A 15,865-nucleotide genomic window follows, 5' to 3' on the forward strand; every position below is an offset into this window, starting at 1 on the left:
CAGGATACTGAATATAATTCCCTGTGCTATACAGTAGGAACTTATTGTTTATCCATTCTATATATGATACTTTGCATCTGCCAATCCCAGTCTCCCAAACCCATCCCTCCCCCACTCCCCATACCCCTTGGCAACCACAAGTATATTCTCTGCCTGTTTGTTTCATAAATAGGTAGAACAAGTCCTCTTGATCTAAGCCGTGCAATGCCTTTTAGAAAAGGATCCTTTATCATCATGTGTGTTAGTAAATGTAGAAAATAACTATACAAGCCTAAAAGCAACTGTGTACCTGTAATGTCTTCTACTAATGTACTGCTAGACTGCCTTTTCACTATTATTACTGACATGGCTTTTTAAGAAGAGAAAACAGAGAGAAGTTTGGAATTTTTTTAACTTATCAAAATCCTTCTTAGACTCTGGCCAAGTCACTCCTAACCCTTCTTTGCCTCTGTTGTCCCCTTAGCTCGCAGAACCACTGAAAATGTCTCTACTTGAGAGACACTCTGCAGTCGCCGTGGACGTGTTAGTGTAGCTGGTAGTGGATGCTGGCATAAAACCGACCTAGATTTGAATCCTGATGGCGTCTAGCAGCTGTGCCTAGAGCAAGTCAATCTCTCTCTGTCTTGGTCTCCACTTCTGTAAAATAACATCTAATCATGGCTAGCACATCTGTAGTGTTACCTGCATCATTTTTCATTTAATACAACAACCCCTAGAGGAAGAAACTATAGATGAAGCAACTGAGGCACAGAGAGGTTGAGTGACTTCCCCAAGGTCACACAGCTGGTAAACTGCAGAGCCAAGATTCTAACGCATGTTGGAGTCCTGGCCCTAACCACCACACCTACAGCCTCTCCAACTGAGAGCAATAAATGAGGACACACCTACTAAGGGCTGTTTTGAGGATTAAAGGAGTAAATGTATGAAAAACCTAATTCAAGTGTCTGATATCGTGTGTATGTTAAAAGAAGGTTATTTTTCCTTCTGCACTGGGAAATCTGTAAGGCTTTTTCCTGGGGCAGAAAAAAAGGTTGGAGGGATGAGAACAGAGGCGAGGGGAGGAAGGAGGCAAGGTGGAACGTGGAAAGGAAAAAAGGGGTAAACAAGGCGGTGGGGGGGCACTGAATATTCAGGACGCAAGAAGTGGAGCGGGCTAGGCCTTGAGAGAACGCGGTGACTCTTTCTCAACTGCAAACAGAAACGTACCCGCCGAAGAGCAGACATTAAACCGACGCAGCCTCAGCCCCGAGCCGGCTTCCTCAACCCCGCCCCGGCCCCAGGCCGGCTCGGCCGGGGCGCGGACCTGCTTCCCGTCCGGGCCGCGGGTCCGCCCTACGCCGGGCGGAGCCTGGCCCGCCCCCCGCACCGGAGCCCGGGAGCCCCAGGCCCGAGCCACAAGATCTGCCGGCCGCCCGGGGCTCGGGCTGGGGAAGCGCGATGGCGACTTGGCGGCGGGACGGCCGGCTGACGGGCAGCCAACGGCTGCTGTGCGCGGGACTGGCGGGGGCGCTCAGCCTCAGCCTCACCGCGCCGCTGGAGCTCGCCACCGTGCTGGCCCAGGTCGGCGTCGTGCGCAGCCGCGCCCGGGGGCCGTGGGGCGTGGGGCTCCGCGTCTGGCGGGCCGAGGGGCCCCGCGCCCTGTGGAAGGGAAACGCGGTAGCCTGCCTGCGCCTCTTCCCCTGCAGCGCCGTTCAACTGGCCGCCTACCGCAAGTAAGAGCCGGGCACGGGCGGCGTGGGCGGGGCCCGGGGCCCGGGAGGCCGCCGCCTGGCGTCCCGCGGCCCGACGCCGCCCGGGTGCACGGGATCCGGCCAGCGGCGCGCCACAGCCCCCTTCCGAAGCGCGCGGGAGCCCCTCGGGCCAGAAGGCAACCTCTCTGGCCTCCAAAGCGCAGTCCCCACCTTTTCCTTTTCACCTTTTCTTGGGATTCCTGCCCCGCCGGGTGCAGTTTTGTGGGGACGCAGCTCTGGCCCAGAGAGGTTGACCGGGTTGGACGGGCGAGGAGGTGGAAGGGGGCCAAAGGAGATTTGGGGGGAAGGAGTGAAGAGATCTCCGGAGAGATGGTCCCTAATCCTTCCCACCATCCGCCAACTTGGAAATTTTGCTTTGGCTGGCTTGGGAGAGAGACCCTTTTGAAGATGCGTGTATGGAAGTGTGTCAGAGCCCCCAGAAGAACGTGCTTGGTAGGGGCACAGGGCCCAATCCACTGCGACAAAAAGGCCACGGAGTTCGGTGCTCCCCACACCCCCAAGAAACTGGACTTTAGGGTCCTACAGAGGCTGCAGCTTCCCTTCCCCAAACTGCAAGCAGCTCCAACCTCGCTGCTCCCTGGACTCCTTCTTTGGGCTTTTAACACCTCCCCCCAAAACAGCTGCATTTTAGGAAAACATCTAAAAAGGTAATGCCAGATGACTCTTAAAAGCTTCCTCAAGAACTCAGAGATACTTGCATTTTAACTGGAAACAAAGTCTAAAAGAATGAAGCGGTAATGATGCAAATTCAGGTAGAGGAGATGTTTCTGCAGCTGGGGGGATGTTCCCCGTGTTCCTCATTCGCTGGGCACACTGCCAACTCGGGAGACGCCTTGGCTCAGAATTAGAGAAACACAGCCCACAGTCTTGACCACGTAGGTCGGCCTTGGAGGCTAACAGTCAAAGGATTTTGCCTTTGGCTCTGGGAGGCCAGAGCTGGCAGTCTCACCTGACAGCTGACAAACAAGCCCGATGGAATCTTCCTTATCACTGAGTCCTCGAGGCCAGTGCTCATTTCACCTGTGCCTGGGAATAGAGTTGCCTTCTCTTTCTCTAGGAAGGGAGGGTAGTGAGATCGTGGGGCATTTCTGTCAAGGCTCTCTTTCCTCCCCAGCCCCCTTTCCCTCAGCAACATCTGGCCTGCAGTCTGTAAACAGTTCTCCTCTGAATTTTAATGACTCAGTTTCTCCCCACTTCACTCTGCTCTCCACAAAGTATGGAACTCCTCCTTTGGAATGTGTACCAAGGGGAGGGATGCAGAACTTCAAAGGCTGGTTTAAGTACTGTGGCTTTGCTGCTAACCATCTAGAATATATACAGTCATCCCTCCGTATCCGGAAGGGCATTGGTTCCAGGACACGCCCCCCCAACCAAAATCCCCAGATGCTCAAGTCTCTTGTAGGAAATGGAGTAGTATTTGCATGTAACCTATACAGTCATCCTGTACACTTTAAGTCATCTCTAGATTGCTTATAATACCTAATACAATGTAAATACTATGTAAATCAATGTAAGTGCTATGTAAATAGTTGCTGATGTGCAGCAAATTCAAATTTTGCTTTTTGGAACTTTCTGGAATTTTTTTTCCTGAATATTTTCAATCCGCAGTTAGTTGTGGAACCCACAGATATGGAGGGCTGACTGCATATCATTGGATTTTTAACAGCTTTACTGAGATATCATCGACATAAAAATTGTATATGTTTAAGGTGTACAACTTGATGTTTTGATATGTGTACATTGTGAAATGATCACCACGATCAAGCTAATTAACATATCCATCACCTCTACCTAGTTACCATTTTGTGTGTGTGTGTGTGTGTGTGTGTAAATCGTTGGATTTTTACAACACCTGCCTCCTTCCCTGTAAGGTCCACAGGGCACGAAGTATTATGCCCACTTTACAGATGCACAGTTGGGCTCAGATTGGCCACGCCACTTGTCAGTGACAGAGCTGAGCTCCACCACCTGGCCTTCTGACTCCAATGCTCATGCCCTATTACTTCATGCTGCCTTTCTCTCTGCTTTCATTAAGTGACCATGGTGTGCATGATGCTGGGGACGATGCAAGATGAAAGGGGCATGGTCCCTGTGCCCCAGAGCTTACAGAGCAAAAGAATAAAACTACTGTGTCCATAGCATGTGATTGCTAAGGATAAAGTGCTATAGCAATTCACACCTCTGATGACGGAGGAGGAGGAGGAGAAGATGTAAAGATGTCACAGTGGAGAAAAACCATCGGAGTTTGGTGTTGGGAGAATGAGTAGGAGTTTTCTGGCAAAGCTGGGGAGAAAGATACTGCAGATAATGCCACAAGCAAAGGCACAGAGGTGGGAAGGCATGCAGCGTGACTGGAGCATAAGGTGTGTCTCTGGCTGTAATGGCAAGTACAGCCAGAAAAGCAGGTTGGAATGAGATCTTGGAGGGCCAGATTAAGGAGTTTGGACTTTACTTGGAATGCAAGGGTAGCTGTGGGGGATTTTTGATGGGGGAGTACTGTGATTACAGCAGTTCAACAGGAATTGTTGTCACCTGGTAGCAGTGGAGGACGGCTAAAGAGGAGGGAGGCTGGGGGGTGGCAGGACCACCTGTCGCACTAGTCCATGTGGCGGCTGAGGGCACCTGAAATAGGCTGATGACAGTGGGAGTGGAGAAGAGGAGATGTGTGGGAGAGGAAGAACAGACAGTTACCCAGGCTAGGTTTGCTAATAATTTTTTCCTGCAAGATTAGTTTCTTTCTGGAAATTAAACAGAAATATTTCAGTGATGGACAGCAAAGTGGTTGATTAATCATGGTGCCAGCCTTCCTACATAAAGACAATACCTTGGGTCCATCATTATACTGATTAATCTCTACCCTCCTGACCATGAATTTGCAAAACAGTTGGTTGGGGGTAATGGTACAGCCTATGATTATGGGTTTGAACTAAGCATAAACCTCCAGAATGTTCAGAAAATGGAGTGGTTCAGTGACTTGTCCACAAACACAATTAATGGCAGAGCTGGAGCTTGAAACCAGGTCTTCTAGCTCCTTAGTGCAGGGCTCTGCCCAACATTGTGATGCTGAAGTGTCTCCTTACTTGGATTTACAGTTAAAAGAATCCACTCAGTAGAGTCTTTTAGGAGCTAGGTCCTTGTGCTAAACAAATAAAACCTAACACAATGGATGGCTTTCAAATATATCAAATAGTAGACCCTCACCCAACTTTATGCCACAACTGTTTGTCTAGCTGTAGAAACATTGGTTTGGGTCCCTGAAACTCTGAAATTGTTCATAACCAACACCATTTCCTTATTGTGTAATCGATTCATGAGCTTGTGTTTGGCTGCTAACTTGTGTTAGGTTGAAGTGTTGGCAGTTCTACCTACATACATCCAGGGTGTGTGTAATATCCATGTGCCTGAGAGGACGGGGTTACTGCTGTTCACCAGCTCATCCAGTTTCGCTGGAAGAAGCTCCTGTGCTGTGTGTAGGAGTGGGAGGAAGAGCAGAAAGGGGAACTGCTCCACACAATCAGACGAGCACTTAAGATGTGGGGACCAGGATGATGTAATTGATGGCCCATCAGGGGTGCCCTGCCTTGACTCTGATTGTAAGAGGAACGATTTGTAGTCTTTGTCTCTGTATAGTAAAAGTCTGAGGAGAAGGACTTTCTTTGGTGGTTCTTTTAAATTTTGTATATTTGATAGCAAGACCCTACTTTATAAAACAAACTCATACGAGACAGAGCTCCTCTTCCTAGTTCATCAAGTCATTCAGAGAACCAAGGGCCTAATGCCTCTCTTGTTGCCCCTATCAGTCATCTCTTTGGCAGGGCTGTTGAACTCTCTTAAGATCTGTGCTGAATGCTAGCGCAGTGTCTGGCACAGTGTGGATGTTCAGTGACTGGGGAATGAATGCATTAATGCCCTGGGAGTGGCGCGCGGGATGGGGAATAAGGAGGAGGTAATGAGAATGAATGGTGTTTCTTTTGGCATTCAAACTCCTGCTTCTTCTAGATTGTTCCCGCTTGCTGCAGACCACCCCCCCCCCAGCCAAGCATTTCCACTTCCTGTCTCCCCTCCCCCGGCTAAGGTTCCCCTGCCACTTGATTGGCCAGGGGAGGGAGGAGGGAGGACCGAGGGAGTGTGCAGGCAGCGAAACCGAGGCAGATGGCCCACTGGTGAATGCCAGCTTAGTTACCTGCATCTTTAAAAGGTTGCTGGTTCACTCAAATGACTGTTTCAGTTGGTGCAGTTAAGGTAGGGTGACAGAATGAAGTCCAGACTTTCCTACAGCTTGAAGGAGATGTTTTTAATCGACCAGTGTTTACTTGGGAGCCAAGGAGCCGTCCTAGAACCCCTTCAGTGGTTTCACCTGAACTCTGGCTCGTCTTATTTATCAGAGAGGGGGCCCTGGCCTGCTGCCAAACTGAAAAAGCAGGAAATACACAACTTCACTGGAGCTTGGAAAGCCAAAGAACTGGGGATGCTCTCATTTTTAAAAAGATACAATACTTTTATTTTAGCCTAGCTCTGTTCACTTTCTTTTTATTCAGATCCTTGCTATCCCCCTCCCTCTTCCCCTCCCCACCCTCCGACAGAAAATATTATTTTTCCTGGTTTCCAAGCCCTTTTTTTTATTTTGTCCTCATCAGCAAGAATGAGTAAAATTCCTTTGCTTCCTGGCCAGGGAACGTGCACCATGTAAAAGTCCCCTTAGAACAATTTCTGCCGAGGTAGGCCCTCATGACTGGGGATGCACTGCTTCCAGAAAGAGGGATTGTAACAGAGTGGCTTTCTATTCTGCATTTAGAAAAGTCCACCCAAAGCCATTTTTTTACTAAATTGTGAAACTGCAGAGAAACACAAAGAATAGTCTAGCAAACATTCATATACCCACCATGCAGAATTGACAGCATGAAAGATAATTAGTTTAAAAGATACTTCAAGTATCTTTTTTTTACACAAGAAATAAAATATTACAGATAAAGCTGAAGTCCCCTTCATTCTCATTCCCAGTCCCATCCACTCTCCACCTTCCTGGGGGGTCTATTTTATACTTTTTTATATGTATCTATATCTATCCATGATTAGTATAATATATGGTTTTGTGGATGTGTTTCTTAATTTAAATGTAGTCAGCCCTCTGTATCTTCGGGTCCTGCATCCATGGAGTCAACCAACCACAGATTGGAAATATTTGGGGGAAAAAATTCCAGAAAGTTCCAAACAGCAAAACTTGAATTTGCCACACTCCAGCAACTAGTTACATAGCATTTACATTGTACTAGGGATTATAAGTAATCTAGAGATGATTTAAAGTATACGAGAGGACATATAGTATACCATTTTATATGAGCAACTTGAGCATCTGCAGATTTTGGTATCCGTATGGGGTCCTGAAACCTGTGGATATACAGAGATGGCTGCAAATGGTTATCATACACCATAGGTCACTCTACAACTTGCTATTTTCACTCAACTTTATGCTTTTACGATTTATCCGTGTAAATACATAGTTCTAAGCACATTCATTTTAACTAAAGTATCATTGTATCACTGTTCTACAATTTATCCATTCCCCTACAGATGGACATTTAGATGGTTCGATTTCACTTACAAACAACGCTGTATGTGTCTTCATATGTACCCGTGCAAGAGTTTCTCTAGGATATACACCTAGAAATGGAATTGCTGGGGTGAAAGTAGGCATTTTTCCAATTTTACTAGATACTGCAAATTGACCTACCAATTTACATTTCTCACAGCAGTGGGTGAGCGTTCCTGTTTCCACACTTTCTCACCATCACTTGATGTTATCAGACTTTTTAATCTTTGCCAGTCTGCTGGTTGAGAAGTGGTATTGTGTTATTGTTTTTATTTGTTATTTCCCTGACGGTGGGGTGGCACATCTTCTCTTATAATTATTAAACCAATATATTTTTTAAAACTCAATTACTGGGGATGCTCAAAGTCATCGTTTCAAGCAATTTCATTTACGTTGCAACAGAATCAAAGGAGCACATTCCAGTTCCGTATTTACCAAGTATTTCTGTTCATTTACACCCCACAGGTAAGCCAGGGTTGACAGTTATGCAGATAAAAGGGGGAAATGCTTGAAATGAAGTGAGGACTTAGGGTAGATAGAAATAAGAGGGTTAGGTATCTCTTCCTTATAGCTGTTATATAAATTATAACAGCTAATTTTATATAATTAGAATCATAGTCATTAATATGAACATAATTGAATGTGTAGAATTGAATGTGTTATTCATTAATCCTAATACATTAGTAATTTTCATTTTGTAAAGCACTTTCAAATGCAGGGAAATTTTGCAATAAGTAGCATCGAGCACTCTAGCACAATCCATGGCTGATTCCCTTGGACTTTTTCTCCCTATTTTCTCCCAGGTTTGTTGTGCTGTTCACGGATGACCTGGGACACATCTCCCAGTGGAGGTCCATCATGGCTGGGAGTCTTGCGGGCATGGTTTCCACCATCGTGACATATCCTACAGACCTCATCAAAACCCGGTTAATTGTGCAGAACATGCTGGAACCATCTTACAGGGGGATCCTCCATGCTTTTTCTACTATTTATCAACAGGAAGGGTTCCTGGCCCTTTATCGAGGGGTGTCCCTTACTATTTTAGGTAAGATGGAACTTTTCACCTTGCCCAAGAAAAGACTGTGTTCTTTGATACATGCAAATGACTTGTATACCTTTGTTGGTAACCAGTTAAATCCATTTTATTGAGTTCAAGGGATATATATATGAATGTATTGTATACCTTTGTTTGTAACCAGTTAAATCCATTTAACCGAGTTCAAGGTCATATGGATTCAATCCACACAGAGTCGATTAGCTTCATTCTGTTCCATAGCCATACACCCCACTCCTAACTCTGGTCTGTTATATCCCAGGGAGGGAGTAGGACAGAGTGCATGTGGCTCAGCACAAATTGATAGGAAGACAGTCCCACACACTCCCCATCTGACTGCAGGAAAGAGTCTCTGTGTGCATCGGTACACGTATGAGCACAACCAGGGTAGCAACTGTAGCTTCTGTGGTCTTTGGAACCTTTGCCAGGGCTACACGTGCACAGGTCACCAGGACCCCCAATTGCCAATCCAGTAGACTTTTGCCTTTTATCTGACCTTTGTTGCAGCATTTGATGAGATCGATCACTCTATTCTGGAAACTTGGCTTCTAGGACCCCACTGTCTCCTAGATGTCTTTCCCACCTCTCTGCAGCTCTTTCTTATCTGGCTCATCTGACGATGCCAGCCCCCTGTGTGTCACTATCCCCCAGCTCCTGCCTTAGCTTTCTTCTCACCCTCCATACCCGCCCTGGGTGGCCTCATCTAAGCCAGTGGCTTGAACAAGCATCATTATACTCTAATGACTCCCAATCTCATCTCTATAATAACAATGACTAACATCTAGTGCAGTTTACTATGTGCCAGGCACTGTGCTAAATGGTTTGCATACAGTTCCTCATTTAAGCCTCATTTTACAGATGAAATAGATGCTTGGGGAAGCTAAGTGACTTGCCCAAGGTCACAGATAGAAAGTGGAAGAATCTAGCAATATAACCCCAGAGCCCTCTCTCTTAACCACTGACTACTACCACTTCCCAATGGCAATACAAATGCCTGCTATTGGACACCCTCACTTGATGCTCCCTTGGCTCACTGAAGTCAAGAGTAAACCTGATGGCCTCGTCAGTCGCACACCTGCCCCCCTCCTGTGTTCCCTAATGAACGAGACCACCTTTCTTTCACCCAGTGGCCCAAGCCAGAAGAAACCTAGAATCACTTCAACTCCTCTCACTCCACGCCCACTTCAGCCACAAGTGTTGTCAATTTCACCTCTTTTAACTCTCAAGTCTGCCCCCTTCTCCATCCCCATCTTCTCTGCCATAGGTCACACTCTCATCATCATCTTTCCTGCAGACACTTATGAGAGGCTCCTACCTAGTCCCAGTCTTGGGTCTCTGCTGCCCTAGTCCGCCCTGTGCCCTGCTGCCAGGGTGTGACGATCTTTCTAAGTGCAAGTTGATCATTTCACCAACCTCTTTCCACTGCCCTCCTTAAAAGCCTTCACTGACTCCTGTGAGCTACAGGGAAAAGCCCAGATTCCTTGTGGCATACTAGATCCTTCAGACCTGGCCCTGCCAGCCCCTCCTACCTCATCTCCTGTCACGTTCTACCTGTACTCCTGCTTTGGCCATCTAGAAATACTTGCATTTCTTGGAAATACCACTCTCTTTGTACATGCTGTTCCCTCTGCCTGCTCTCCCAATGTCTGATGAACTCCTACTCATTCCTCAACACCCAGTTGAAAAGTTCTCTCTTCTGTGAAGTCCTTCTTGATTCCCCCAGGCAAAATTAATCCCTCTGATCCTTGTGTACCTAAAGCACTTTGTATAGCCCCCTTACTATGGCATATGTCATCTGTCTGTCTCTCCCACTAGGTGGTGAGCATCTCCAGGAATTAGCCTACTTACACCTCTGTATATTCCTGGCACCTGGCATAGGGCACATCACATAGCATAAACTCCACAGATGTTTTCTGAATGAAGGAAAATGTAGGGTTGGTGCGTCATTTTTAATGTGTTTATTAAATAAATATTACATTTTTCTAAAGATGAGCAACCCCACTAGTGTTAGCCCCTCTTTTAAATCTCATTTTGAGGGAGAAATTTAGTCCCTGTGTAAACTTCAGATTGCTCCCAAAGTTTCTGGAAGTTTCAAAGTGCCAACTACTGCACTACTTGCTCACCATGTTTTCCTAGAAAGGTGAGGCTGCCATAAGGTGCAGGGTACCCACTGAGCCCTGATATGGCCACATCATTCCCAGGGGCAAGGGCAAGTAACCTTCCTCACCACTACTATCTCACTCTTCAGGTTTCACAGAATGTTTCCTTCTCAGCTGGAGATCAGTTCCCCCCTAGTCTCCAAAACTTGATTAAGTGCCGCCCACTAACTTTTTTTTCATGGGAGTGATTTTTTCCCCAACACTCTATTTTTTAAAATTCAAACACCCAGAAAAGTTAAGAGAATTGGAAACAGCCTGGATAAACAACAAGGTCCTATTGTATAGCACAGGGAACTAATTCAATATCCTGTAAAAAAACCATAATGGAAATGAATATGAAAAAGAATATATATGTATCACTGAATCACTTTGCTGTACAGCAGAAACACAACATTGTAAATCAACTATACGCCAATAAAATAAATTTTTAAAAAAAGAATTGGAGGGGCTTCCCTGGTGGCGCAGTGGTTGAGAATCCGCCTGACAATGCAGGGGACACGGATTCGAGCCCTGGTCCGGGTAGATCCCACATGCCACGGAGCAACTAAGCCCGTGCGCCACAACTACTGAGCCTGCACTCTAGAGCCCGCGAGCCACAACTACTGAAGCCTGCGTGCCTAGAGCCCATGCTCCGCAACAAGGGAAGCCACCGCAACGAGAAGCCCGCGCACCACAACGAAGAGTAGCCCCTGCTCGCCGCAACTAGAGAAAAGCCCGCAAGCAGCAACAAAGACCCAACACAGCCAAAAATAAATAAATTAATTAATTAATTTAAAAAAATTGGAAACACCCATATACCCACCATATACCAGCTCCTTCAATTAATGTTTTGCTTTATCTGTCCCTCTAACCATTCATCAGTCATATATTTTTTGATGATTTCCATGTAAGTTGCAAACATCAATACACTTCACCCCTCAACCCTTCAACATGCATATCATTAACTAGAGTTCAATATTTGTTTATGGCTCTTTTAAAAGTAAAATCGACATAGAGTACACAAATATTTAGGGAATCTTTTGATGCATGCATTTTGATCAATGACACAACCCGTATCAAAATATAGCACATTATCATCACCCAAGAAAGTGCCTGCTGCTTCCGTTGGAGTGACTTGTTTAACAAGCCCAGAGCCGGTCCTGTTTACTTTCCCTGGATTCCCCACAGGCATTTATGTTCTCAAGCCAGTGTTTCCTGAGACATCACAGCCTCTCCCTGGCCTGTTTTTCAGGTGCTCTCCCTTTCTCTGCTGGCTCCCTTCTAGTTTACATGAACCTGGAGAAAATCTGGAATGGACCCCGAGATCGGTTATCTCTCCTCCAGAACTTTGCCAATGTCTGCCTGGCTGCCGCAGTGACCCAGACACTCTCCTTTCCCTTCGACACGGTGAAGAGAAAGATGCAGGTGAAGAGTTATGTTTGGGGGGGTTTGTGAGTATGTGGGAGGGATGGCTTGCAGTGTTTGTGGGTGGGTAACAACAGCAAAGAACATGGAGCCTGAGCGATGCCAGGTTTCCAAGGAGCCCATGACTGCTCATACAAACATCCTGCAAACCCTCACTCCGTGGCATTTCTGCTGCTAACCTCAGGGCAATGGACTCGAGCCCAAGCCGCCTCCCCATTCCCATCCTCTGCTTTTTTAGGTCTTTTATAAAGCGCTTTCCTTTCCTCTCTTCATAGCTGCCACCGCCCGTTACATCAAGGCGGCCTCCACAGCGAGGACAGGGCACCCTTGCCTTCATAGCCTGTCCTTACTTCAGTGAAACAGACTGGAAAGAACCAAAATAAGCCAGGAACTATCAATAGCAAGGGGCCAGTAGTCCCTGATTCCCCTGCTGAGGAAGTAACTGCATTTGAAATGGGCCGGTGTCTTAGTGGGATTGGCCCTGCATTTTCCTAATTGTTACCTAGGAAAACTCACAGTTTCTCTACAGACCACAGAGACAAAAGCCTGATATCTGAGGTCTCAAAGAGAGGAATTGGCTTAGCCTAGAATCAGCCAATTTTGATCAAAGAAAAATCAGAGTAGTCCAAGTAAGGTTGGGGGTTACAGGCAGATCCACACAGGGCAGGGGTGGGAGTCGGTGGACTCAGAATCAAGCAAGGCTTCACATCTGCCCTGAACCCTGCTCACTCTCCACCAGCCTCCCTCCAGACTCCACATCCACAGGCTTGCCTGCCTCCCTGGCCTCTTCCGGGCAAATCTTGATTTATACAATCGATGTATTCCTGAAGAGCTGCTTGGATATTAACTTGGGGGAGTTGAATCCAATTTTAAATGATCAGTCCCCACTGAGTTTGTTTTTCCCCAGGTCTCTAACTTGTCCCTCTGCTATCTCAGTGGCCCCCGGCTTCCCCACGTGGTTTTCTTGGCCAGGCCAGGCCAGGCCTCACTTACCTCAGCACTAAAAAGCCTGAAAGTACTTATCTCAACCTATAAAGAAAAGCTGCCTTCAGAACAATACACATCACAATTACACCCAATTCTGCTGCTCCAATCCATCAAACTTTTCATCTGTCTGGGTTGTGTTCCTTTCCTGTCCTTTGTCCAAACACATTTTTTAAATTGTCACGTTATTGTAATTTTAACGTAGATGCAAGTTTAAAGCCTGCTTAGTGTGTGCTTATTTATAAAAGCCATTATTCCTCTTTTCAAGAGTAATGTACATACACTTAAAGATGGTTAAAATGGTCAATTTTATGTTGTGTGTTTTATTTTACCACAATTAAAAAAAAAGGAATGCACATAGATTATAGAAAATTTGGGAAATACAGAAAAATACAAAAAAGAAAATAATAATTACCTCTAAGCCCAACACCTATGCATTATAATGATTAATAGTTTTACTTCTGTGTATGTTCATATGTGTATGCATATGTGTGTGTGCATAAATGTAAGTATATAATATATGCATATGGAAAGTTATTTTTCACAAAATTGCATTCCTACTGTATATAAAAATTAATATCTGTTTTTTTCACTTATTTTATAATGGATAGTGCCTCAGGCCATCAAATATTAAGAGCATCTTTTCTAATTATCACATATATTCCACCATATGGATGTGCCATAACTTAAAAAAAAAAAAAACAGATTTATTCTCTCAAAGTTCCGGAGGCTAGAATTTTAATATCAAAGTGTTGGCAGGGCCATGCCCCTTTTGAAGGCTCTGGGGGAGGATTCTTCCTTGTCTCTTCCAGCTTCTGGTAGCCCTAAGCATTCCTTGGTTTGTGGCAATACAACTTCAGTCTCTGGCTCCATCGTGCCATAAATAACAATTTTTGTTTTTTAATATTCAGGCTGTTTCTAATTCTTCAGTATGATAACACCACAGCGAAAGCCCTTGTATTTTTTCACATTTGTGATGATTCCCTTTAGCTGTATTCCTAGAAATACAGGCCACAAGATAAAAATAATTCTGAGGCTCTTAATGAAGTTTGCACCCCAGAAAGGCTGTAAGTTTACGCCTGCACCAGCAGTGAGTGGGGTGGTTCATCTCAACTCCCATCAACAGTAATGACTATCACTTTCTAAATCCTTGTGAACCTAATAATAGCTGAAAAATGCTGGCACATTACTTTAATTTGAATTTCATTGATTATAAGCAAATTGTATGTTTTTCATATATCAATTTGTCCTTTGTATTTCTTTGTAAATTTTCTGTGTCCATTGCCTATTTTTCTAGGCTATTCAGCTTTTTTTACTAATTGGTAAGAAGTCTTTATATGTTAAAGATATTAACCCTTTGTCATACACTGCATGCATTTTTCCCAGTTTGACAGTTGGCTTCTAATACTGTTTATGTTGTTATTATACATATTTTTAAATTTTTATGCAAATATATATATATATATATTACTATTTTTTGGTTTCTAACTTTGCTCTTCCGTGTAAAAGGCCTACCTCGTCCCACAATCATATGGCTATTCACTTATATAGTTCTTTAAATATTTTTGTTGTAATTTTTACACTTATCACCTTATTTAGAATTTACCTGAGGTATGATGTGAGGTAATCATCTGACTTTTAAAAAAAAATAGTTTACCAATTGTTTAAGCACCATTTTTGGAATACTCTCTTTTCCCCACTACTCCGTGCTGCGACTTTTACCACATCCTAGATATTTGTATATGTTCTAGGGTCTGTCTTGGGGCTGTGTATTCTGAGCTGTAGATTTGTCAGCCTGTCCTCGTGCCAGTGCCACACTATTTCAATTCCTATAGCTTCATAATACCTTGTAATGTCTGACAGGGCATCTACCCCCTCACCACTCTTCTTTTCAACATTTCCTTGATTATCCTCAGTCATTTGTTCTTCCTGATGAACTTTAGAACTACCTTGTGATTATGACTGGAGTTATGTTCAACCTATATACTTGGAATAATTTATGTAAAATATTCTATCTTTATTCAGGAATACTGTATATCTCTCCTATAGCTTCAGTCTTCTTTCTTTACATTGAACCATATGACATTGCCAACATCCTACCTTTTTGACATACCCAAAGGGCAACTTCATATGGTTAACTCTTATAAAAGTTGATTTCTTCATATGATAATTATGCTATTTCTAAAAAAGATAGCTTCTTAAAAAAAAATCCAGGGTGAGGTTGAGTGGGAAGGAGGTATGATATACTACAAGCTTTTTATTCATTTTTTTTTAACATCCTGGCCCTAGGAATTTATGTTCCTGTCAGGAGTGAGAATGGGCTCTCGCTGGTTGGCCATCAGAAGATGGATGAAACTAAGGCTGCTTATATCACTGGCTTCCATGCTTTGAGGATTGCTTTTTGAAATAGTAGAGCCAGAGGCGTCTCGCCAGCACTTTCTGGCACCTCTTATAATTTAGTGTTCCTTATGCAGAGTTCAAGGTTTAGTGAGCTCACTTCCTCCCCATAGCAAGCCTGCTCAAACCCAGGGCTTTGAGCCTGGGGGTTGGAGCAGTCAGCGAGAAAGGGTAAAAGTCTAGGACCAACTCCGGTGTGTGGGTTTTTTCCCTACACCAAGGAAGTCTCCAACGGCAGCTGAGTGTCCTACAGTTCCACTCAACTCGGACACTCTCTACTCAGAGACAGCATCAGATTCCACAGGCCAAGGGCTCAGTCCCACAAGACTGCCCCCCCACTTCAAATGCCGGTGTCAAGTCCAGGTTGTCACCTGTGCTTCTGAAGTATAAATTAGAGGTTCCCACAGCCCCATCCTTGGATTCAATTAATTTGCTAGAGTGGCTCACAGAACTCAGGAAACCAGTTGACTCACTAGATTACTGGCAACCAGGCCCCATCCTTAGGTGCTTTCCAAAAGTCACTGCA

The 15,865-nt window shown here is 44.9% G+C and overlaps 1 protein-coding gene across 1 annotated transcript in view; it reads left to right on the forward strand.

The window, feature by feature from the left end:
* The first annotated feature begins 1,377 nt into the window (after positions 1-1,377).
* The window catches only part of SLC25A43 (solute carrier family 25 member 43), a 34,940-nt gene continuing 20,452 nt past the window's right edge, over positions 1,378-15,865 (forward strand). Inside the window, exons 1-3 of the mRNA XM_036839121.1 lie at positions 1,378-1,712; positions 8,145-8,386; positions 11,786-11,958. Of these exons, the coding sequence (XP_036695016.1) occupies positions 1,438-1,712; positions 8,145-8,386; positions 11,786-11,958 (690 nt within the window). The 5' untranslated portion in view covers positions 1,378-1,437. The remainder of the gene's footprint in view (positions 1,713-8,144; positions 8,387-11,785; positions 11,959-15,865) is intronic.

Source organism: Balaenoptera musculus, chromosome X (assembly GCF_009873245.2).
Source record: "Balaenoptera musculus isolate JJ_BM4_2016_0621 chromosome X, mBalMus1.pri.v3, whole genome shotgun sequence".
Taxonomy (NCBI): domain Eukaryota; kingdom Metazoa; phylum Chordata; class Mammalia; order Artiodactyla; family Balaenopteridae; genus Balaenoptera; species Balaenoptera musculus.